This window comes from Tachypleus tridentatus, chromosome 4, assembly GCF_004210375.1.
Source record: "Tachypleus tridentatus isolate NWPU-2018 chromosome 4, ASM421037v1, whole genome shotgun sequence".
Taxonomy (NCBI): domain Eukaryota; kingdom Metazoa; phylum Arthropoda; class Merostomata; order Xiphosura; family Limulidae; genus Tachypleus; species Tachypleus tridentatus.
This window is the reverse complement of record NC_134828.1, coordinates 24805702-24832273: the sequence shown is the minus strand read 5'-3', so window position 1 is coordinate 24832273 and position 26572 is coordinate 24805702. Positions and strand designations below refer to the sequence as shown.

At 35.0% G+C, this 26572-nt stretch overlaps 1 protein-coding gene across 2 annotated transcripts in view; it reads left to right on the top strand.

Annotated features, from left to right (window-relative positions):
* Positions 1-445: 445 nt before the first annotated feature.
* The window catches only part of LOC143248691 (uncharacterized), an 82965-nt gene continuing 56838 nt past the window's right edge, over positions 446-26572 (top strand). For both annotated transcript variants that reach the window (XM_076497308.1, XM_076497307.1), the window contains exon 1: positions 446-806. In XM_076497308.1, coding sequence (XP_076353423.1) covers positions 771-806 — 36 coding nt within the window. In that variant the 5' untranslated portion in view covers positions 446-770. The remainder of the gene's footprint in view (positions 807-26572) is intronic.

Genomic DNA, 26572 nt, shown 5'->3' with positions numbered 1-26572 from the left:
TATCGAAGCCAGGTTTTTAGTGTTGTAAGTCTACAGACATACATTGGGAAGAATTGTGGTACGAACGCTTTTTATAAGAGGGCAAAGCAATAACGTAATTAATTATACTTATCATAAGACATTAAGTTAGGCCTAGTTCGTTTGAAAATTATATTCTTCAGGTTGTACGTTAAGGATTTAAAAAAAAAATTAAAATATATTTTATGGTGATAATATTCCAACCATACTATATTTATCATATTTTTCTGTATTTATATATAAAAAAAAAAGTCTGGTATTTAAGACTTATGCTTGATTGGTTGTAATTATTTCGATGAAAAGCGAAATGTTTTAGAATATGATATTTGAAAAGTATATGATGTTTTTACGTGTTTTTCGAGAACAAGCGTTGGTAGTTACGCTAGTCAACGTACTTGGCTATCTATCAGCAGTGGCCTACTTAACGCCACAATGATATGGTTATTAAATCACGCACAATGTTAACAGACTCAGTAGAAGTGAATCCTTAGAAGTTGAACGTAATTAGTTATTGATACATTCTTATGATATTTATTTATCAGTTAATGCACATCGGCGAAACGTAGTTTTTTTTTTGTTGTTTTCTTCTGAATTTATTCGTACAAATATCGTGGTTATTACGGAAAAGTGAGCAGAAATGCAAAGGAAAGCGCTCGTTATATTGTTACTTGGATGTATTTTAGAATTCGCTCTTGGACATGTGGCCTTAACGTTTCCTCCGGCTAGGAAATACAACTTAGATTTTCTCGATAATGGAAGAACAAAATCTCCTTGTGGCATGCCTAAAGGTAAACACATTTCTATGAATATTATTTGCATTACAATCTATATATATTTTTATAATAAGATTTAAGTATATATTCTAATAGTATTTTTTTTCTTTAAGGTTTTTAAGAGTGTTTCGGGCTTAGAAAATAATATTCGCAGATACGTGAGACAGCTAACAATGTAAGTGTCGATGCTAGCAGTAGATAACTGCGTATAGTCTGAGTTCTTATAACGCTGAAATTGAGTTTCGATACACGCAGCGAGAGGAGCACAGATAGCCCATTGTGTTGCTTTGCGCTCAATAATGAACAATCACACAAGCTAAACGTCTATGAACAATGACAAGATGTTTCTTTCTTGTTAAAAATTTCTCAGCAGTAATTTTTCTCTTGAACAATCAAAATAAAACTGATATGCAAATAAGAGACGATTGTGCTAACACATGATTTTTTAAAATTTAACTTAAAAGTTGAATGTATAACGGTTGAGTGTATTCAAAAAATTAAATATTTTGAGGTGTTGAGGTATTATTTTGCTCTAAATTTGTATCATATTTAACACATGGCACAAGTTTGATATTAAAACTAAACAGTAAGTTTGTTAACCTAGTTCTTCATAATTTTTATTTAACTACCGTTTTAATATATTAAAATAAAATAACTTTGAAACCTCGCCACATCGTTACAACCCATGTCTCCACGTCCAGTCGTACTTTACCAGACGACTGTGTATTTTTACAATAGCCCTGCAGCTCAGTTTCTTTTGTAAAATGTTCCATCATAAGACTCTCATGTCCAAAGCGCATCATTCCTCCCTGCATGCTGTTTCAATTCGTATAGTACACGATAACGATGGTTTCCTAGAGCCCATTGTTTTGTTTGTTTGTATGGAGTAATACAAATATCTGTTTCATTCTCCAGTTGTTTAAGGTATGCGAAGGTTTGAATGGGAGGTATATTTGGAGGTTTTATCTTCTTGAACCCATACCATATTGGTTTCGTTTCCGTACCAAGTTGGTATTTCTGTGTTGTATGAAGGGTCCAGGAAATTGGTTTGATGGTAGGAGAATCCACCATGAACTTTTGATTCACTGTTCTGGCTCTTAACTTATCCCTGGCGCATAATCCAGACTTAGTCATGTAACCATTCGGAAAGGTATTCACTAAATGTTATGTACCACTTTCAGATTGTTTTCTTATTGTTTGGTACAAAATGGCTCTAGACATCTTAAAGTTATAATGATTCCTTTATGCTTCACATAGGATATTTCTGTCTCGTAAGTTCTAAGTTTCCTATCTGAACACCTCTTTATGAATATTTTGCGCTGGAAAATTTTGAGATCAAAACTTGAATGGCAACACACTATCTACGAACCATAAAAAAGATGTAAAAATGTAGTTCTTATACATTCTATTCACTACAACTTTACCCCGGCTGCGGTTGTTACATAACTAACTGATTTGCATATTCAAAATCGTTTTGATATAACGTACTCGATTTCTGTTGTACTGAAACGTGTTAATCGAAGAGTGTTGATGATTTGTTATTGTTGTTTTTTTCATTTCCCCTGGCCGCCCTGTGGTAGAGCCATGCCGCAACAGAAAACGTTCCTCGCACTTTAACCCGGGACGTCATCATAAGAGTAACGGTTAATTTCTTGGCGTTTTCATTAGATAAGCCTCGAACCGTAGATTGTATTGTACAGTAAATATAGACTTTATTCCAGTTATTAACTGAGTAACTGATCATTTTACAACGTATTGATACAGTGTACATTAGATGTAACTTCTGATAAGTATGTCGTATGCTATGTTGTTTATTTTTATCTTATTATAATCATGCCACCTTATCTTCGGTATATCCTACTTGTCCACAACATTTTTTTTATCTAAATATTAAGAGGTTTTTGTTTTAAAATCTACAAGATATCTGAACATGGTTTTTTCCACTTTTTTTTTTTTTCAGTTAACAACAGCTACAACGCCATCTATCTGATCAGTCGAAATTCTTTATAATATTAACATCTTCAGTTTCTCCACAAAAGCGTGATTATAAACTGCAAGTTTGGTACAATGAACTTAGTCCTATTATGATATACATTTTAATGCAGCTTAAGGCCTTATATTTCAAATAAACAAGTTTTATTGTAAAACGTGTTAAGTCCATAACTTTATTTTTGTTTAGTCGATACTGGATTATTCTTGTTAACTGGTTATATACATGGAAAACTATAATTGTGTCTAATAAGCTCTTCAGAATACTTGCGTATAGTATACGAAGCGTCGATAAGAGACTATTGTACTCCTTACGTGTCATGAAAACTAGGAGATAAAGGAATGAACTCTTATTTCAGTGTTCTGTTTTTAGCTGCGGCATAGCGGCTCATTAAACGGTTCTGTTTGTTTGTTTGTTTTGAATTTCGCGCAAAACTACTCGAGGGCTATCTGCGCTAGCCGGCCCTAATTTAGCAGTGTGAGACTAGAGGGAAGGCAGCTAGTCATCACCACCCACCGCTAACTCTTGGGCTACTTTTTTACCAACGAATAGTGGGATTCACTGTAACATTATAACGCCCCCACGGCTTAATGGGCGAGCATGTTTGGCGCGTGACGGGATGCGAACCCGCGACCCTCAGATTACGAGTCACACGCCTTAACCCACCTGGCCATGCCGGGTTTCCATTCTGAGTTTCTTGTTTTCTCTAGTTCAAACTTTTAGCTCACAGCTCCATCATTTCTTGACTGATTTGAGATCTAATTCCAGTTTGCGACTCATGAGGTCAAACCTTTTCGATTGCTGTATTTCACTACGCACAAGGACTCATAGATTAATTTACTATAATTCTGCCTAAAATAATTTCAGTTTAAGGGAAGGCTGGTAGAGATCTGGATGAGTAATAAAGTTGAATTGGGTAAATGCGTGCCGCACGCTTGGTATTGGTTGCAAATATAAATATAGCCGATAAAAAAAAACAACAGGTATCATGGATTATCTTACTCTAATTACGCCTAAGGGCCTGGCATAGCCTAGCGCGTAAGGCGTGCGACTCGTAATCCGAGGGTGATATCATAGATTATCTTACTCTAATTATGCCTAAACGAATTTTATATGCCACAATTGTTGAGATTCCCCTCTTGTTCACGTATCAAACAGTACGTTAAAGTATACAAAGTAATAAGAAATACGCAGTTTCCTTTTTTTCGGTATTTCTATTTAAATTCACAGACAAGGACTTTTGAAGAAGTCGTGCTTAGGTTGTGACTATAACCTATAACCTTGGAGTTAGTGAGACTGTAATAATACGAAGAATTGTTTATGGCGGTGGTTAGGTATATCTTAGTGTTGCCCTGCATTATCTCGGGCGTTCTGTAATTTATTGGTGCTATTCGGCCAACATCAGGTATCAAGATAATTCACAAGTTTTTACGATATTTCATATATTCAAGAGTATAATCTACAGGTTGCGGGTTTGAATCTCCGTCTCATCAAACATGCTTGCCCTTTCAACCGTGAGGTGTTATAATGTGACAGTCAATCCCAATATTTGTTGGTAAAAGTGTAGTCTAAGAGTTGGCGGTGGGTGATGGTGATTAGCTGCCTTTTCTCTTGTGTTTTACTGTTAAATTAGCGACGGTTAGCGCAGATAGCTTTTCATATAGGTTTGTGCGAAATTTACAACAAACCAAAAAAAAAAAAAATATTTTTTGCAACCCCAAACGACTTTAATATTGAACTGATAAAACGAAAGACGAAACCAAATGCCGAGAATGGTACTTGTAAAGTAGTTTTAATTGAGTTTGTGTGATTTTTTAAAACATTTGTTTACGGTAACAACATTTGGAAAACGTTTACTTAACAAATGTGATATTCTGAAGACTAAAGTATCACAATGAATCGTGGCGTTCCTCTATACTTAATGAAATTAAACGGTTTTCGTTGTTTTGCATCAAGATATTTTTTATTTTTAAAAATCGCGTATTTAGTTGAGAGCACGCAAAAACTGGATAATGGCTCAGCTTTTATTTTGATTTTGATTATGAAACGTGTGAAAACTAACTTGTAATAAGTTTCAAAATGGAAAACAAAGAAATGATGAAGGTTGAATCCAAAAATGTTTTGTTCCCGGTTTTCTTAATGTAGTGAATTTCACAAGGTATTAAGGAAACCAAATTACGGTATATTACCAAACTTGCTGGTAGAGCACACTACAAGTAGTAATGGGCCCGTCCCCCTGGAATTATCACGTGACCATCATGGTGGATTCAGTGATGGGTTTTAATAAAGCTCAACATCTACCACAAACAACCAATCAAGACGTAATGAGAAAAATAATTTATGGACCTTTAAAAAGAAATGTTTGATTCAGAATTGGTGGTTCGAGTAGTTTCAGTTCATCTACTTATATCCACACCTGCTAAGGTTCGTGCATGATGGAGGAATGGATGAGCACTAGGCGCGCCATTTTCAAAATTCATCCTGGTCATGGAATAAAAGATGTTAATTGTTCAGTTCAAACGAACTTCAGAACGTGTTGTGAAGGAAACGGAAGATTTGTCAATAAATTTGTCTTCCAGACAGCACGTGCTCCACCTAATGAACTGGCTATAGTCCATAAGCTGTTAAATACAGCTCTAAATGTTCTCGTGGTGAATGGAACATCGAAAATGACATAAAGAACATTGAAACTCGTATTGTGAAGCGATGAATCCTGCCGTGCGTTCTTTGTTACAGATTAACTGTTTATGTTGGACCGAAATATAAATATTAGTGTTTATATGTCAGTATTGTTCCATTTGTGAAGAATGGAGAGAGAGAAGTCGAAATAACTGTGTTAACCTGTTTTATATGGTTTAGGTATATTACTGCTTGCAATGATGGAATTGGGAGAGGTGTGGAGCGTACATCATTATAATGTATCATGGTTTACTAAACACCTTGTTCGGCTATGGTTTAAGATAGGTCAGTGTCTTGTCTGTATGCTCTTTTTGAGAATCTTGGATGCCGGCTGATAGGCAGAAGAGACAGATCTGGAAACTTATTATATAGGAAGACATTTTATAAAAAGACTAGCGATCTATTCCAACAGGGCTCGGGATGGCAAAGCGTGTTAAGGTGTTCGACTCGTAATCCGAGGGTCGCGGGTTCGAATCCCGGTCGCACCAAACATGCTCGCCCTTTCAGCTGTGGGGGCGTTATAAAGTGACGGTCAATCCCACTATTCTTTGATAAAGTAGAGTAGCCCAAGAGTTGGCGGCGGGTGGTGATGACTAGCTGTTTTACGCTGCTAAATTAGGGATGGCTAGCGCAGATAGCCCTCGAGATAGCCCTGCGCGAAATTCAAAACAACCAATATATTTCAACAGAGTCGCACTAATGGCCAGTAGAGACTGTTAATGCTTCGATTATACACATGTTGGAACACCCTGCAGTTTAGATATACATAACACTAACCTTTCAGTTTGAAATTATCTTACTATATTTTGCGATTTTTCATAGGTCAGTTAATTTTTCCCCTCCTAGCTTCGTTCTACGAAAACTACAATTTATAACCTAGCTCATTTATTATTTCCAGAGTAAGGTAGAGAAACTTGTATTAAAAATTAAAAACAGACATTAATTCAAAATAAGCAGTTGATTTTATCTTAGGCCTATTGTTATGGATATCAGGTAGAGCAAGGCTACCGTGGGTGGTTGCAAGTGCAACCGATTGATGTAATATCCAACACTTTCAAGAAACATACAATAAAAAGTAGTACACTAATTGGGTACCAGTCGACACCATGTCACCAATAGGAAACATTTGGAAAATTAATTCACCGTAGAGAGTGAACAGTCAAGGAAAAATTAGAGCAATACTTATGGATTTTCGAAGGAAAATGGAAGCCATGCTAAAAACTTAGTTTTCGTTATGTGAGTTTCTAGGCAACTTTCAGCTAGAACTAGAAAGGTAGCGGAAAATTACACATTTTTGTAAGGTAAATTAATTCTGTGAAGTTAACCTAGAAAAAAAATGTAATAGGAAAATTCAGAATAATGTGGGTAGACCAGTTAGTAACCTGAAATAAGTTACGATTAATCATCTCGTTGAAGTTTGGTCATGACGAGACTTCTGTGGTTTGTTGAAATCACGTGACAAATTTTACTAACATGTATTTTATATACTTACCTCTGCCTGGAAACACATTTTAAATAAAATTTTTTTGGTTTAAGAATTCCTCAAGATAAAGATTCCTAAGAGCAAGATAAACAAAACTTATTATACTAAGTAATAGTTTAAATCATCAATGAATGGCTTCCCAGCGGCAAGGCTGTTAACTTATAACGTTACCAATCGGGTTTCGATACCCGTGCTAAGTACAGCACAGATAGGCCATTATATAGTTTGTGTTTCGTCAAGAACAAAGCTGTCTTCTTTTCGTACTTAAATACTAAAAGCTGTGACTTTTCTCTCCGCACTTGACAATTTCGACAAGTTGGTTCCAGCGAAGAATATTAAATATGAACTTATCACCTTTTAACCTTGACGAACTATGGTCCCAACATAAGTACAAGTTTCCAAATCGTAGGCAAATTCTGGGTCTGTTCTTTGATATAATACACTTAGAGATCAGTACTCAAATTATTATGAAGAGTTTCACGCACAGTGGAAGATGATAAGAATAGTGTGAAGAGGATATTAGATATTTTTTTTCTAACAACCGATGAACAGTTTTCCTGTAACGTGAATCTACACCCAAAGATAAAAAAAATAAAATTTTGGAACGAACGACATCTTATGCGCACGTAGGCGAAACGGTAGATCATATACCTCTGGCCTGGCATGGCCAGGTGGTTAAGGCGCTCGGCTCGTAATCTGAGAGTCGCGGGTTCGAATCTCCGTCACACCAAACATGCTCGCCCTTTTAGCTGTGGAGACGTTATAATGTTACGGTCAATCCCGCTATTCGTTGGTAAAAGAGTAGCCCAAGAGTTGGCGGTGGATGGTGATGACGATCTGCCTTCCCTCTAGTCTTACACTGTTAAATTAGGGATGGCTAGTGGAGATAGCCCTCCTGTAGCTTTGCGTGAAATTCAAGAAAACGAACAGACATATAGCTCTTGGATTCAAAATTAACTATCCCTATCTTGAACTGCTGACCAAAAGGGAAACAAACAGCTAGGAGCACTCGTCATATATATTTGAACCATTAATGGAATTCACATTTATGTTACATCCACAAATGAAAATGTTAAGCGTATTCGTTAACACCACTTCTAAATCCCTTTTGAACCTCAGCCTGACATGCTAACCACTAGACTACAGGCCAAAAAGATCAAAGTAGTGTAAACTATTGTTAATTCACCTTATATATGAAGTAGGCTGCTATACGAACAAGTCAGAGGACCCTATGGTTGTGGCATAGCTGTCCCTAATTTTTAACTGCGGACCAGAGGAGAGGAGGCTAGCAGACAGTACTCATCGCCCGAATATCAACATTGTGTGCCACAATTATACAGCACTTATAGCTGGAGGTATAAAGTGTGTATCTTAGTACCACATCTGGAGCCAGAGACTCTTAGATCGATCCTCAGTCTAATAAGTTAATTGCTAAGCATCGTCCTATCCAACAGAGCAGTGCAATACGTCATGAATTCCACTGGGACTAAAGTGACTAAATAACTCATCCAAATAGGATAAAGTGCTCATTCTAACATGAGATATAATAATACTTGTGACAGTTACAGTAGCCCAGTGGTACAAAATTACCATACTATTTTTTGTTGCCCTCTTTAGAGACTCGGTGGTAACTCTGCAGTCTTAGGACGCTAAAATTCGAGTTTCAATAGCTGTGGTGAATAGAGCACAGATAATTGATTGTGTAGCTTTGCGTTTAACAACAACCTTACAAAAACTATATTTATCTTAAAGGTTAAGAAGTTAGGGTATTTGAAGAGTGTGTTATAGGTGCCTCAACGAACAACAACTCACTGGAACATGAACAAGGGTATAGTAACGAAATTGTAATGGGGAAAGGAGATTGAATCATAAACCATTAGTCACGTGCACTCAAGACCACGTGTGCTTTAAAAATATAAACTTAAACAAATCCATAATTCTTTTAAAAAAAAGGTCGCCCGCTAATGCAGGGGTAAGTTTACGTATTTATAACGCCAACATCAGGGGATCGCATCCCATCGGTAAACTCAACGGATAGCCCGATGTGGCGTTGCTATAAGAAGACGTACACATACAAATATACACTTTTAAAAATACACGTACTGATTATTTTAACGCAAGATTCGTAACAAGTACAGTGCTTCTTATTTTATTTAATTTTTAGAATATTTAAAAAGGAATGTTGGGCTGGGAAAGGGGCTCAAAACCACAATCCCATATCTAGAGGGTTCATCCTGGCCAGGTGGCTAGAGCACTGGACTCATAATCTGAGGGTTGCGGGTTCGAATCCCAATTACACAAAACATGCCCGCCCTTTCAGCCATGGAGGCGTTATAATGTGTGGTTCATCTCACTATTCGTTGGCAAAAGAGTAGTCACAGAGTTAGCGGTGGGTGGTGATGACTAGCTGCCTTCTCTCGAGTTTCACTCCGCTAAATTAGGGACTGCTAGCGCAGATAGTCCTTGTGTAGCTTTGTTCGAAATTCAAAACAAACCAAATCCTTATACATTTCCACATTTGACCATTCATTACCCAACTTCATACAGTGATACATCATGACATGAAGACGGTCATGAGGGGGCTCGATCCCCCCAACTAATTTCATGTTAATAGAAATAATGAAAACGGTATATCTTTATTTTCAGTAGTGATGTCTCTACGTATTTGTATTGCACTTTTTTAATGTTTATTATGTAAAGAGAGTTTGTGTGTGTGTTTTATAGTAAAGCCACACTGGGCTATCTACTATAACCACGGAAGAACGTTGAACCTCTGATTTTAGAGTTGTGAATTTCCCAACGGAGGATATTATGTAAAAAAAAAAGTACAATTTCCTATTCTTTATTACAGTGTTATTGTTTTTTGTTGTTGTTTTGGATTAAGCACAAAGCTAGACAATGGCTATCTGTGCTCTGCCCACCACGGGTATCGAAACCCGGTTTTTAGCGTTGTAAGTCCGCAGACTTACCGCTGAGCCACTGGCGGGCCTTTTATTACAAACGAGTTTTTATTTGACTCGTCCAACGAACGGGTACTCCGAGTACTATTTGTAATAATTGTTAGCACTATTTTTACTTTTACACCCTCTCTGAACAATCAGAATCTCTACAGTATTATCACTTAGTTATTACAAAACTCAATAAAACTATTTATTTGTTATATCATCTTCAAAAGTAAGTTCTCACGTCTCTGTTGCTTAAGATTATTATGATAACCATGATTTCCGAACGATATACCTGTTTCGTTCTTTTGAACGGTCACTAAAACTGCTTAGATAACGCGATTACTTGAAAGATCTGTGGTGTTAATATATTCAGTCCTTAAGATCTGTGGTGTTAGTATATTCAGTCCTTAAGATCTGTGGTGTTAATATATTCAGTCCTTAAGATCTGTGGTGTTAATATATTCAGTTCTTAATGCTCCCCTCTAGTAGTCTTTAAAGCCCTTTGTTGACGAAACGAAACTTATAGAACGAAAACTTGCTATTAAGTAACAAAAAATCGTGTCATGAGCAGTGAATTACTTGCTGGTGACTCATTTACAACGAGAATAATAGAGAGACAGCATATCCTGAACACCCCACAAATGTTTCGACTTTTAGTTTCAATGTGTGCCTGAAATTCGTTCCTAATCTGATACTTTTTACATAGTCGTTACCAACAAACGAACGGAGAAGATGCCTTATATTTCCGTTATAAAAATGTTTCAAAGCGATCCAAAATCCGGATCTGGATCCGGACCAGATTTGGGGAGGACCGCCTATGAAGAGACTCTGTCCTCTGTAAAAATTTCATACTCTCTCTCTCTTTATTATCGGGATTTAGATAAAAAGATCCGAGGGGATCAGGTTTGTTGATCTCTTCGTCGGTGCAAGGCTTCCGTTAAATCTATTTATAAACACTTCTTGAGAGCCAGAGTAAACCGCACTTACTCCGACCCCTTCTCACGTGCATTGTTCATGTATCGCTCGTGTAAAAATACTACTAGTCACAGACAGTTCCATGTTAGCGTACACTTTCAAAAGTTATAGCCTTAAATTTAGGAACATTTACATAAATACCGTACAATGTTGTTTTTTTTGTTTTACTTTTGAATTTCGCGCAAAGCTACAAGAGGGCTGCTATCTGTACTAGCCGTCCTTCATTTAGATATCAAATCGTCACCATCCACCGCCAACTCTTAAGCTACTCTTTTACCAATGAATAGTGGGATTGGCTGTAACATATAACGCTCCTCGTCAACTCTAAGATATTATAGAAACTATTTTCTACTTATTACTTTATGCAACACGTTCCGCCATGAACGAAAACTGAGTTATACGGACTATTCATCTAAATAATAATAACAAAAGAAAAACAACAACATGGTCTTACGTCAAACAACAAAACTATAGCACTTTGAAAACTGAAGATGTAAGTTTGAAAATACCTTTTATCAGTGTGACCTCACTTATACTGCTCACAAAATTAGCTACAGATGTGCCTTTAAATGACTTCTTAAGAAAAAGGGTCTTTCACTTATAGATTTCATTGACTCCACTTATCTTTAACATATTTCCTTCCAAGGAACCGGTTTTAACAAAAATGCATTTCCAGGATTTTCGCCGAAATAGACATTTTAGTAACGATGACCAACTCGTGATTACGGTTTTATAGTATTATTAGCTCTCATCTCTCCAATTAGGTCGATAAAATCAAATAATGTATTTTGGAACTACATATAACTTTAGAGTTGAGATTTAGAACGTTGATGTGATCAAGTCCTTCTCAAGTTTATTTGTCTTTATTTATACTACAAGGAAGAAACTTAACTAACTAAAGAATACAATTGGAACTGGCAATCTGAAAGGCGTTTTATGTGCGCGTGGACTAAACGGTTAGGTCAGAGACCCCCTACGATTGAGATATAGTCGTCCTTAATGTTGAGTTGCTCAACAGACAGTCATAAGAGTGTTATGTTGGATTTACTTTCAGTAGCATTGTGTCTCGAATCCCGGAGCCTTAGATCTGTAACCTGACATGATAATAGCAAGGCGTCACCCATTCGCCAACGAATAAAACCATAAAAGTGTGTTTGTATTTTAATTATAGCAAAGCCACAACGGGTTATCTGCTGTGTCCACTTAGGGGAATCGAACACCTGATTTTAGCGTTGTAAATCCGAAGTAATTTAGTAATTTTCACCAGATGTTTATTTAAACACAAAACGTCAATTGTTATGGTATGGATGCCTTTTAGAAGCTGGCGAAACATGATATATAAAATATATTATGTTAGGTCTATTATATAGTGTGTGTTGAAATACTCATATCATATCATATACTCTTCTAATTATTGAAAATCCATAATAGATAAGTTTAGGAATGTAGAGTTACAAAATTTAATAGGCCTAACATAATGATTTATGAGAAATATAATAAACCACTGAACGTTTTAGATTTTCATGTGTTTTAAAGTTATGGAATAAATAGTTTAGTTCGTTTCTGATGTATGTTTTGCTTCTTTAATTTTCAGCTGATATATAGAAAGTTCTTAGTAATTATTAAAACACTTAAAATGTTGTTACAGTACGTTTATCGGTTGGATGCCTTATGCTAAAAACGTTGTTTCATCGTATCATGAAAATCATGTCAGTTACGTAACAAAACTATGTTATATAAAATTATTTTACTTGTAACATAGATGCTGGTTAAAAAAACCAACGTAATTATTATCAGATTATTTTCACACTGCTAATTTTAACATCTGTTTCACAGTTAAACATCCATGAGAAGCAACCAAGCTTGCTTGGAACCAGCAACAATCATTAGATAAATATTTATGTATTTATTTGTCTGCTATTACACGAACTAAGAATTATTCCAAGTATTACATCGAAGTTGTTGTTTAGAGATATAGCCCTTATTTTATGAAATCACTAGATGGAATACTCGTATAAGAACTAGGAATTATTTTAAGTATTACAACTGAAGTTGTTGTTTAGAGATATCGCCCTTATTTTATGAAATAACTGGATGTAAGACTCATCCTTGGACAGGTAAAATACAAGCTCGTTTGTAACGAAGGATAAGAAATTGTATTCTTTTTTCTTTTAACACAATAAACGTTAAAAGTGTAATAAGAGTACATAAAGGTACAGATGGTGGAAAGAGAGATGTTCTGTCTTGAAAATTTCTATCAATATGAAACTAGATAGGGAATCCAACCCCCTCCCCTCCCCTCATATCATCCTGTGTCACTGTATCAGGTTTGGTATTGATTGGTAATGATAAATAAAATACATTTATTTTTATAGATTAACATTTTGAAATTAACTTAGTTTTCAGAAAATTAACATGAAGGAATATGTCACTCAGAACGAAAGTAAAAGGACGAAACACTAGACTTACCATTGAGACACTAGGGGGAGCTCTGAGGAGGTTAAACATAATTTGATGAGGCAGCATCTTTTCTCAAAGTTATTACACTAGACTGTGGGTCTTCTTTTTCTTGCCAGCTAAAAGTTCTTGCAAGATATATAAAACTGAAAAACAACATATCTATATATACAAATAGAAAAGTCCAATTAATTAAGAAAACAAAGATATAGTGATTGAAACTTGTTTATGACGTATACATTGAGTATAAGTTGAAAGACAGCGATTATAACTTTAAAACTGAAAATGTTCAGATTTCTTTGTAATTAGCTGAGTTTCGCTTTTAAGTGCGTGGGGGATACGTGGACACTTAGGGAGTGACAAAGAAATTCCAGCCGTGAAAGACCGACAAAGACGACACTTCTGCTTCATATACAGGGTGGCCCGTAAGTCCCTACCCATCCATATATCTTATGTATCCAGTATATCTGTGTGCTGTTCCTCATTCTCGATGCATAATATTATGCGACACCATGTTCTGTGAGACATTTTCAAGTGTAAATGATCTTACATCGGCCACATTTTTCTCTGAAAAAAAAAGAAACAAATTTATAATACATGCGTAATTGAACATAACATAACAACATATGGATGGGTAGGGACTTACGGACCACCCTGTACATCTAATATATATCAAATCAGTTATCTTGTGGTAGTGGTCCGTTCCTATGTGTCACTTAACGAGAAAACTACATATGTATATATATATATATATAATATTTGAACATTAAAACGCAGAACAGCATCTATAACTGTATAGATAACATCAAATCATAGAAGCAAATTATATAGGCCGAATCAGCTTACAAGGGCAAAAACTTAATTATGTAGATCACATCAGATTATAGAGGTAAAGATTATTTTTACTATATACAGTGCTGTGCAAAAATGTAACTACAAGGTCAAAAATTAGATTTCAGGCTACTTGCAAAGAACAATGGAAGGTAAATCACAGGTGAAACATCAAAATGTTATTTATCTTCATGTTTAGTACAACAGAAACTAAGTGGAAGTGCTTGTGTTCAGTAAACAGTTGATATTTTAAGTGTCCCCTTTTACTTTAATAACTACTGACAGCCTTTCAGGTACTGTTGCAACATATTTCATCAAAGTGCTCTTTGGGATTTCCTCCAAATGTCACTGATATATTCCCATAAAGTTCCTTTGTAAGAAATTTTAGATTTTTTCAAGTTTTTTTATCTATGAAATTCCATATCTGCTCAACTGGGTTGATACTGGGGCTCTGTGGAAACCATTGCATCATTTGAATGACTCCAGTTACTTCTTTTTAGCTAAGTAGTTTATACATAGGTTGGATGAGTGTTTGGGTCATTATCTTCTTGGTAGTAGGATCCTTTACCAATAATACGCAAGTCACTGGATATACATTTCTACTTAAACGTTTAACAATTACAATGTATTTACGGATTTTTTTTTATTGAAATAATGGACTCAGCAGATAGCCCTATGTGGCTTTTCACACACACTTATTGAAATAAAAATTATTTATAATACATTGTCGCTATCTATGTATTTACAATATATTTTGTGCTTACAGGAAAATTTTATTAAATATAAGTCAATTATAATACACTGGTGCCATCTATTTATTTACAATATGCTTAAAGTAGGTGCTTCTCTTTACAAAATTATAAATATGTAGTGACGCAATCACTTAGATACAGTTTTGTATTTGATTAATCTGTACGTTTCTAAAATGTCATTATTAGTTATCAAGCATTGTCGTTATCTTTGTATGTCCATTACATAGTCATTGTAACGGATTTACCATTATACCTTTATTTTAATACCTACATGTGTTTAGTTTGATACATGTGACATATATTGTTAGATGTGTATTGGACAGGTTCCGCCTGTTCTCTAAATGTGAAGAAGATTCTAGAGAGTAAGAATCAATAATAGTTACTTTACGAAAACGCTAGCGTGCTTTCGAACATTGTTGAACGCTTGAGAATCTCGTGTGATTGGTATATAAAATGGACGTGCCGAGAGACAATTATTATGGTGGGTCAGCTATAGTCAGTAAACTGTAAGCCTCAGAAACTGTAATTGTGATTAATGCTTATTAATCGGAAAGTACAGAATTTAACCAGAAACTTTATAGATTTCGAACATTATAAATCTTTGAATTTCAGTGAATTAACTTTGGATGTTTGCATTTCTACGAGGACATTAAATATCTTCGTCGGTAAAATCAAGCTTATAAGTGAGGCCAACCAAGCTGGCTAGCTTAAGCGAGGTGTAACAATTTTAACTCAAAATTCATTTGGATTTGAATCGTCGTTAACATAGTTAGTTCTAGACCAAATAGAAGACGCTATTTTTTTCCCCAGAACTAGTCTCATAAATTTACCCTGCGTCTTCTAACCCGAAGGTTATATTGCTCATAGGCCTAAACCGAAGCTTAGAGGAAGCGTTTTGATACTAGACAGTAATCCAAGCCCCTCTATACGACCTAGAATGAAATGTATAAGTTACTTAATATTAAATAACAAATAAGTAAACAAGAACATGTCACCATGCTGTAATACCGACACTCTTTTTAACTCCTCAGGCTTAGAATAACGTTATTACTGATAATAATACAGATATTCTTGTGGTGATATAAGGTACACACTTTCAAAGGTAGTTACGATAAGCATATAGCTCACAAAAAAACAATCCATGAAACATCTTAGTAAGATTGGTTGAAGTGCTGCCACCTTATATTCTTATGTTTCTCGTTGTTTTCACAATTTAGCTAATCAAACTGGAGAGTGCAGCTTCGACTCTGGGAAATACGGCAGTTTGTAAAACCCTTGTATATAAACCAATATTTGTATCATTATCATAAATTCCTTGGCATCACTTTCGACACAAAACTAACATGGAAAAAACATGTTAACAACATACAGTCATCAATTAGAAAACGTATTTCACACTTAATGACTTTAACAAGCAAACACTCGAAATGCTCACCAAAAACCATTATCCAAATATACAAGGCTTACATCCGTCCACTAATAGAGTATGGATGTCAAGTCACATATAATATGTCAAATAACACACTTCAGTAAATTATATTCATCAAATCAGCAACTAACCAACACTAAGAAATAGACTAACTGAAATATCACACAAATACTATTTAAAAGCAGAACAGAGAAACAAACTAACGGCATCACTCTATAAATTAACTAGTGCACCAACCAAATATATTCCACCTTACAACATATTTCAAGAATCACAAATCACAAAACAAAATACTTAAAAGACAAAACTCAGTGAATAGTATGTATTTTCTCTTTTAGGTATCGGGCACAGAACAGGTAAATCTTTCGGCGCCTGTCCTGTGAAAGTGGGTTTTTCTCGGGGCGTTCCCGTTTCCCCCCACAGCAAAAAATAAGGCATTAGATCTTTAGATCCCAGCCTAAGCAACTTTATTGCCATGTCCTGAATCGGGTTGTTTATGTTCACATTTACTATGACAGCTGCCTATCGGGACGGGATCTGGCTGTTTTCTCTAGTGCTACCTTGGCCTTGTTCATGAATGATATTAATTATTGCCAACTTCACTCCTTCACCCAAAAAAGAGTATAATAAATAAATAAATAAATAAATAAATAAATAAATAAATAAATAAATAAAATAAAATAAAATAAAATAAAATAAAATAAAATAAAATAAAATAAAATAAAATAAAATAAAATAAAATAAAATAAAATAAAAAATAAAAAAAGCTAAATTCAATTACCTTCCACGAAAGGGGACGAAGAGGAACCACAACGTTCCTGAACACCCCAGTTGGAGAGAGAATTCTTCTGATTTCTCTCTCTCTAAACTAAACCCCTGCCACGTTAGTTTGCGTTTGCATTATCATAAATTGCATTTTTATTTGTATATTAAAATATTTTTTTGTTAAGAAGGAAAATTGTGTGTATCAATCTTGTTGGCAAATATCATGAATTTGGTGTATATCGACACTTAAATAATTTCCAAATTAAAATTAAAATTTCCGGCTGTGTGAAATCTTAATACCTAACGCACATTACATAATAAATCGGAGATTCGTTTGAGATAAATTATAATACGTAACACATATAAAAATCACTTATTGTACATTCTCAGTGTTTGACGGGTTAGAATACAATTATTTTACACCGTGCACAACGTAAAACAAATGGTCAGACTGTATCACTTGGCTCAGAACACTTTTTCAAAATGAAAGATTGATTCTACTTAAATATGAGATATTTCGCTAATATTTAATTATATAATGTTTAGAAACGTAGTTGTTATATATTAGACAAAGATTTCAAATGCTTTGTGTTGAGATTATTGACAATGGCCAGTTCTATCTAACAGCAGTGATGTGTGTATTTAAAGAAACTTTTTAAATCAAAGATAGGACAAAAGTTTTATTTGTGTAAACATTTCTTGGTTTTTTGCAACGCTAAAATCAGGGGTTCGATTCCCCTCGGTGGGTTGAGCAGATAGCCCTTTGTGGCTTTGCTATATGAAAACCACACACACAAACACATTTCTTGGTTTGTTTTGTTTTGAATTTAACAAAGTCAGACTAGAGGGAAAGCAGCTAGTCATTATCACCCACCACCAACTCTTGGGCTACTCTTTTACCAACGAATAGTGGGATTGACCGTAACATTATAACGTACCCACGGCTGAAAGGGCGAACGTTTTTGGTGTCAGGATTTATTACACTGACAGTCGTTATCAAAGCAATTACACACATAACACACTAATTGTCTAAAATATCTAGGGGAACACTAATCACCGTGTTAATTATACACAAACATGCTATTTCACCTTAATGTCACTTGTCTAATAATTCATTCTTCTACAACTAGAAATAATGAATGAATGACTTGTTGTTTATTCATATATTTCTTATTAAATGTTGACGGAACATTGAAATTATCTCAGTAACCCGCTCTTTCCCTACCTCTACCCTGTTGCCACTAAAGTGGGGCCCTAACTACTTATTTATCACATCAGCTTAAAGACGCAAAAACTATCTTAGATGAAGACATATCGTCTTACAGGGGCAAATACTATCTCAACCGTAAAGGCCACATAAGCTTACATGGGCAGAAAAGATCTTAACTGTAGAGCTCACATCAACTTACATGAGCAGAAATATTTTAGTTGTAAAACTCACATTATATTACACTGGCATAAGCGTTTAAGTATAGAGGTCACATCAACTTACAGGGGCAGAACTATTTTATTTGTAAAATTCACATTATATTACATTGGCTTGAACTTTTAAATATAGAGGTCGTTGCAGATTGAAGGGACAAAAACTACCTCAACTGTAGTGGTCACATCTGTTTACAGGGGCAAAAACTATATCAACTGTATATATCACATCAGATTGCAAGATAACTTCAATTTAACTGTACAGGTCATAACAGCTTACAGCGGAGACAATCTTCTGGCTGTCGATGTCACTTTATATTACAGAGGCAAAAAATATTTTAAATGTGAAGGTTTCGTCAACTTACGGAGTAAAAACTATATAATTCTAAAGGTTACATCATCTACAGGGCAAAACCATGTTAACTGTTGATATCACGACAGGTTATTATGTCAAACTACCTTATCTGTATACGTCACATAACCTTATAAGGGCAAAACCATGTTAACTGTTGATATCACGACAGGTTACTATGTCAAACTACCTTATCTGTATACGTCACATAACCTTATAAGGGCAAAACCATGTTAACTGTTGATATCACGACAGGTGACGATGTCAAACTACCTTATCTGTATACGTCACATAACCTTATAAGGGCAAAACCATGTTAACTGTTGATATCACGACAGGTTATTATGTCAAACTACCTTATCTGTATACGTCACATAACCTTATAAGGGCAAAACCATGTTAATGTTGCAAGGTTACTATGTCAAACTACATTATCTGTATACGTCACATAACCTTATAAGGGCAAAACCATGTTAACTGTTGATATCACGACAGGTTACTATGTCAAACTACCTTATCTGTATACGTCACATAACCTTATAAGGGCAAAACCATGTTAACTGTTGATATCACGACAGCTGACGATGGCAAACTACCTTATCTGTATATGTCACATAACCTTATAAGGGATAAAACCATGTTAACTATAGATATCACGACAGGTTACTATGTCAAACTACCTTATCTGTATACGTCACATAACCTTATAAGGGCAAAACCATGTTAACTGTTGATATCACGACAGGTTACTATGTCAAACTACATTATCTGTACACGTCACATAACCTTATAGGGGCAAAACCATGTTAACTGTTGATATCACGAGAACTTACGATGGCAAGCTACCTTACCTGTATACGTCACATAATCTTAAAGGGATAAAACCATGTTAACTATAGATATCACAACAGCTTACGATGGCAAACTACCTTATCTGTACACGTCGCATAACCTTACAGGGACAATAACTGCTTTAACTGTATGTGTCACATGAGCTTAAAGGGTCAAAACCTAACTAAACTCTACAGGTCACATCAGTTTACTTAAACAGGTCATATCAGCGTATAGGAGCAAAAACTATCTTCACTTTCCAGATCACATTACCTTATAGTTGCAAAATAATCTTGACTTTATAAATCATACTAGTTTACAGGGGCAAAACTAATTTAACGGTATAGGTCACAACAGTTTACAGGGCAAAAATATTTTACCTGTAAATATCACATCAGATTACATATGCATAATTAATTTAATTGAAAAAGTTACAACAGCTTATGAAGGCATAATCACTTAACCATATAGGTGGCAGCACTTTACAGGAACAGGACAAAGCTATCCTTATTTATATTCATGTCAGCATACTGTAGCAAAACTAACTAAACTACATACGTCACATCAACTTACAGGGGTAGAAACTACCAACGTCTGTAGGTCACAACAGCTTATAGGGGCAAAACTTAATTTAACTGTATGGGTTTAAACAGCTTAAGGGGCAAAGGCTTCCTTGGATGCATAGGTAACATCAGGTTACATGGGCAAAATATATCCTCGATACAGAGATCTCATCTGTTTACAGGGACATACATTACATGAACTGTAAATATCACATTACATGAACTGTAGATATCACATTACATGAACTGTAGATATCACATTACATGAACTGTAGATATACATGAACTGTAAATATCACGTTGCATGAACTGTAAATATCACATTACATGAACTGTAAATATCACATTACATGAACTGTAGATATCACATTACATGAACTGTAGATATCACATTACATGAACTGTAGATATCACATTACATGAACTGTAGATATCACATTACATGAACTGTAGATGCCACATTACATGAACAGTAGATATCACATTACATGAACTGTAGATATCACATTACATGAACTGTAGATATCACATCATATTACAAGGGCACAAACTATCTTCACGTGAGAAATCACATTATCTTTCAATAGGAAAGCTGCATTAATTCTATAATTCACATAAATTTAAAAGGACAAACGTTTTGTAACTGTATAGATCATATTAGCTTAGAGGGGCAAAAGCTATCTTAAGTATAGATTTCACTTCATATATCAGGGTAAATCTAATTTAACTGTATAGGTTACATCAGTTTATAGGAACGAAAATAACTGTACTCTAGATGTCACATCAGGCTACAGAGGCCCAAGCTCTTAACTGTAGAAGACACATTAGTTTACAGAGATAAAATCTTAATTGTAGGGATAAACACACCTGTTTATAGGAACAAAACTATCTTAACAGTACAGGTCACATTAACTTATATTGGTAGAACTGTTATAACCGTAGAGGTAATATATTTTATGGCAAAGGGGATTTTTGGTGAAGAAAACTTGCTGAAGGAATGGTGGTGACACTCGTATGGTTTTTACAAAACTCCACTTTGTCATTTGTAGACAGTCTGAACGAAGCTTATATATTGGTGCTTAGAAAGTGTCGTAAAGCACTTCTATGGAAGTTATAGTGTTTCTAGAACAAAGTAACATGAACATACAGTTTACTAGAACTTTGTCCTGGCGCTTATACGTTATAAAACACTTGACAGTCTTAATAAAGATGTTTACAATCGTTTCTATATTAATGTTATTGTCTACATACATGGAGTAGTGATTTAATAAATTCCTGAATAGTAACAGAGAAGGTAGCGTTTGATCTGACAAACACGTACAGTTGATATTCTGACATAAGGTGTTTTGAGCACTTGTTAGTCGAAACACTTACACATGTATCTTGTGTAAAAGGGTGTTTTTTTGTTAATCAAAACAAATCAACGCTTTAGTCGGAAAATTTCTCTGCACCTGGTACAGAGTCGTTCATGCCTTACCACGTGCCATAAGTTATAGATCGTCAAATAGTTCGACTGTCCAGAAATAGAATGAAGCAAAAGGACATTCCGAGAACGGTATAATACCCCCCAATCAGTGATGTCGAAAAAACCCACTTGTAGAGAAATATATATGCAAAAACGGCTCGTTTGGGTCGAGAAAATATTTTACGTAGAAGAGCGAACAACGTTTCGACCTTCTTCGGTGAACCTGACGATGACCGAAGAAGGTCGAAACGTTGTTCGCTCTTCTACGTAAAATATTTTCTCGACCCAAACGAGCCGTTTTTTGCATATATAATACCCCATAATGTATTGTATCCAGAATTTTTATACGTCGTAGGACTACTGAAAACTTTGTTCCAAGAAAGTCTACTGGTAGACGCCGAAAAACTACTGCTCGAAATAATCTGTTTTGATCAGCTTAACACGTCAAGGTCGAACGCGACATCTTATGACAGGAATGTCACTAAGACATTTATTCCAGGGTATTAAGAAGAACAGTGAGTATAAGACTGGCCAAACAAGGTTATTTTGCAATAACTAGTTGAAAACCGATATTAACTATAAATCACCATGGTAACTTACAATCGGTCACTGGAGACATGTCATATTTCCATATGAGTCCTGTTTCCGGCTTGTTAAAGCTAAGGATAGGATTAATGTCCATCTTTTACACGGAGAACAGATGAGGAAAGACTGCATTTCCCACAGAAATACACATTATGTGACTGGGTAACAATTCATCATGGTGGAAAGACTGTTTTTCATATCTCTATAGGAAACTTCAGTGACGTCTCCAACAGACATCATATGGAGACCATATTCCTACGATATGCTAAAGCAGTGATCCCCAGTTAAGAGTTTGCAAAGGTAATATCAAGTTTTTAATTGAATATCCAGTTATTTGTGTATTTTATTTGATAATGAAAAATGGGAAAATATGTTAATTATTAGTTAATAAAAACAGTTTATTAAGTAGGCAGAATCTTCCAAAAGCATGGCGTCCATGGACTAAAATAATAGTAAAAGGAGTCCTTGGTTGAGGAGTTTTGAGAAACTGCTGCGCTAGAGCAAGATTTGGCGATAAGCTTGTTTTCAAGGATAGCAATGCCACTGCCCACAGTGTGCTTATTTTACAGGACTATCTCGACCAAGAAGACGTTACAAGATCACCATAGCCAGCAAAATCTTGATATTCCAATCCTTTTAAGTAAAGTTTGGCAGAATTGAACCGGAAAATTGTTAACCACGACTCTAAGTCAACTGCTGTTAAAGAGTTGCAGTGTCTTCTAGAGAAAAGTTGGGATGAAACCATAGTATTAGGTTGAGGAATAATTCGTGAGCGTTTTTAAATAATTTCATTCAAGCATTACATGCAAGACTATACAATACTTCAATGCATGAACACATTACACCCAAAACATTTATTATGATGCTTTATTTCATGTAATACCTAGGTATATAGTATGCATTGTTTTAAACGAAATTGCAAGAAATTAAATGCGAAAAGCAGATGGTGTCGAAAATGCTCGATTTTGTCCACTTGACATTCCATTTAATGAGCTGAAAATGAAAGCAAAAATTAAAGAGATATGAAAATCAAACACACCATCTATTAGAGCAAAAAATTATCTACCAAATGACATGAAATATTTTGCGAAAGCGTTTCATTTATGAATATATTTTTTTAACTTGAAAAAACGCTCACGAATTATTCCTTAACCCAATAGAATACATCAACAACCTTAGAAACAGCATAATCTGGTGCATTGTTATTAAAGCACGAGGAGGACCAACCAAGTATTGAATGTTTAATATGAAATGATATAAGGTTACAGACACTGTTTATAACAATTTAGTATCATATTTTGCCATTGTATATGTTTTAGGAAAGTGTGTTTGCGACTGGTAAAATTCTGAATTACACAGCTTTCTATAGGAATCTTATAGAATTGTATGCTCTTCTAATAAATTGTTCATGATGTCTATGTTTCACTGTGCTAACTGTATTCGTGTTATATCTTAATAATAATGTTCCTATTTTTGAAACAATGAGCAAACATTTTGACCAAAACTATATTTCCAATTTCGTGACTGTGTTTCGTTTTATAAATTTCTACAACTGTTCAATAATTCATTAGAGGTATTTATAAGTTTCATTATCGTTTTCACAAAGAATAAAACTTTTGGTTAAATAGATCTGACATGACCTTGTGATTAAGACACTTGGCTCAAACTCTTCAGGTCACGAGGTGAAATTCCATAACCGAACATGCTCGTCCATAACTTAGAGGCGATTGGCTGCAGGAAAGACTACTCTTTTACAAACGAAAATTGGGGTTGACTGTTACATTGTAACGGCAAAAAGGCTGAAATATTAACATTTCGTTTTGTTTCTACGTGAAATGTTTAAAAAGAATTTGTTTGTATTTTGATTTTATTACCTATCATATTTTAAAATATTTTATTTCAAACGTACTTGATGGCCAGGCATGGCCAAGCGTGTTAAGGCGTTCGACTCGTAATCTGAGGGTTGCGGGTTCGAATCCCGGTCGCACCAAACATGTTCGCCCTCCCAGTCGTGAGGGCGTTATAATGTTACGGACAATCCCACTATTCGTTGGTAAAAGAGTAGCCCAAGAGTTGGTGGTGGGTGGTGATGACTAGCTGCCTTTCCTCTAGTCTTACACTGCTAAATTAGGGACGGCTAGCGCAGATAGTCCTCGAGTAGCTTTGCGCGAAATTCAAAAACAAACAAACGTAACTGACTTTTTTATTCTTTAAAATATTTCCTGTGTCTAGTAATACGTGTTGAATGACATTTTGGTATATCAAAATGGTAACTCGAACCTAACAAGTCTGCGTCATCGTAGATAATAGATCCCTTATACATATTAACCAAAACATAGTTTGGCTGAGTGCAATATAATATATAGACCTTCTGTTGTTATTTTTAGAGCTGCATATGCGAATCAACTGTTATTCAAACACATAACTAACTGATGGGCCTCCCAGTGATCGGAACACTACCTGTATGAACCATTTGACACAGCGATAATTGTTATGGTATATTCACCTTTTACAAGCTGACAAAAAATGATTAGAATTATGCTTGTTATGAGACATTAGTGTTCGTCGTATTCCAACCGGCGTAATGAGCAACGAATTAAGAGAAATGCGTTGTCGGCAATGGATATGACAAATATATTGTGGATGAAATATTATTATTATACACTATTATAATCCTTGTAAATTTCTAAGGGAATAGATTAAGAATATAGTGTTTAAAATGTATTAGGCCTAATACAAATGTGTTATGACAAATATACCTGTTGTCTTTTTGGTTTTGTTTTTAATTTTGCACAAAGCTACACGAGGGCTATCTGCGCTAGCTGTCCCTGAATTAGCAGTGTAAGACTAGAGGGAAGGCAGCTAGTCATTACCACCCACCGCCTACTCTTGGACTACTCTTTTACGAACAAATAGTGGGATTGACCTTCACATTATAACGCTCCCACGGCTTAAAGGGCGAGCATGTTTGGTGTGACGGGGACTCGAACCCGCGACCCTCAGATTACGAGTTGAGTGCCTTAACCACCTGGCCATGCTGGGCCTTTGTTTTTTTCAGGTGCAACAGAGATATTTGTAACAAACATTCTTGTTGTTTTTACTAATATTCTTAATAACACAAAAATCTGTTTTTCGTTTTACACACATGATAGAACTAAAGAAAGTTTTTTTTTAAATCACAAATTACAGATCTTACAATTACGTGTTATATTTTATCTCGGATGAATTTCCGATTTACTTTGCTGCGTATTACGATTTCAAATATCCCGAAACATAGTTAAATTGTAATTTGAATTTAGAAGTTAATTAAATGTCGCTATATATATCAGACTTATGATACATGCCAACAAGATTAATATACACACCTTTCTTTCTTAACGCACATATATTTTAATATACAAACAACTATACAATTTATAATATCAGTTATTACTAACATTGAAACTGAATATTTTTTCGACAGTTCAAGATGAGCGAATTAATTCTGTGTTGATACATAAGTACACTTCACTTAACGAGAAGCTAGCTAGCTTCTTAACACGTTAATTTTTTTTCCGCTGAAGTTATATAACGTCTTCGTAGGAATACTAAAGTCCGAAGTTAATTCACTGAAGTTAAACGATTCGTAATGGTCGAAATCTACGAACGTTCCTGGTCAAATATCTGTAGTTTCCAGATTAATAAGCGTTAATCACCATTATAGTTTCCAAAGTTTATACTGACTGTAGCAAACCAACAATATTAAACTTTTTTCCGCGTTGTATCAGTTACCTTTTAGAAGCTTGAGAAGACATGTTATAGAAATTTCAGCTAAGACTTGTTTGTTTGGAATAAAGTACAAAGCTACATAATGAGCTGTCTGTGCTCTGTCCACCACGGGTATCGAAACCAAGTTTCTAGAGTTGTAAGTCTGCAGACATACCGCTGTGCCACTGGGAGCTCAGCTGAGACAACAATACCGATAATCATTAGTATTAGTTCATGCACACACAATACATTATCGATTCTCACGTTCGAGAATTTTCTACAACTAGAGTGAATAAGCGAGAATTTCGCAGTGCGTATTGAACAATATAAGTTACATGCATTTCTAAATAGAAATTTAACTTACACAAACGTCGATATTAGAATAAATATATAATAGTGAATCCGTTACACGATAAGGACGATTATTTATTAGAACGTTTTGGTTAGTGGTGCGATCATTCTCTACTACACTATTTTAAGCTTTCAACGTGATAAACTTATTTAGGTTTA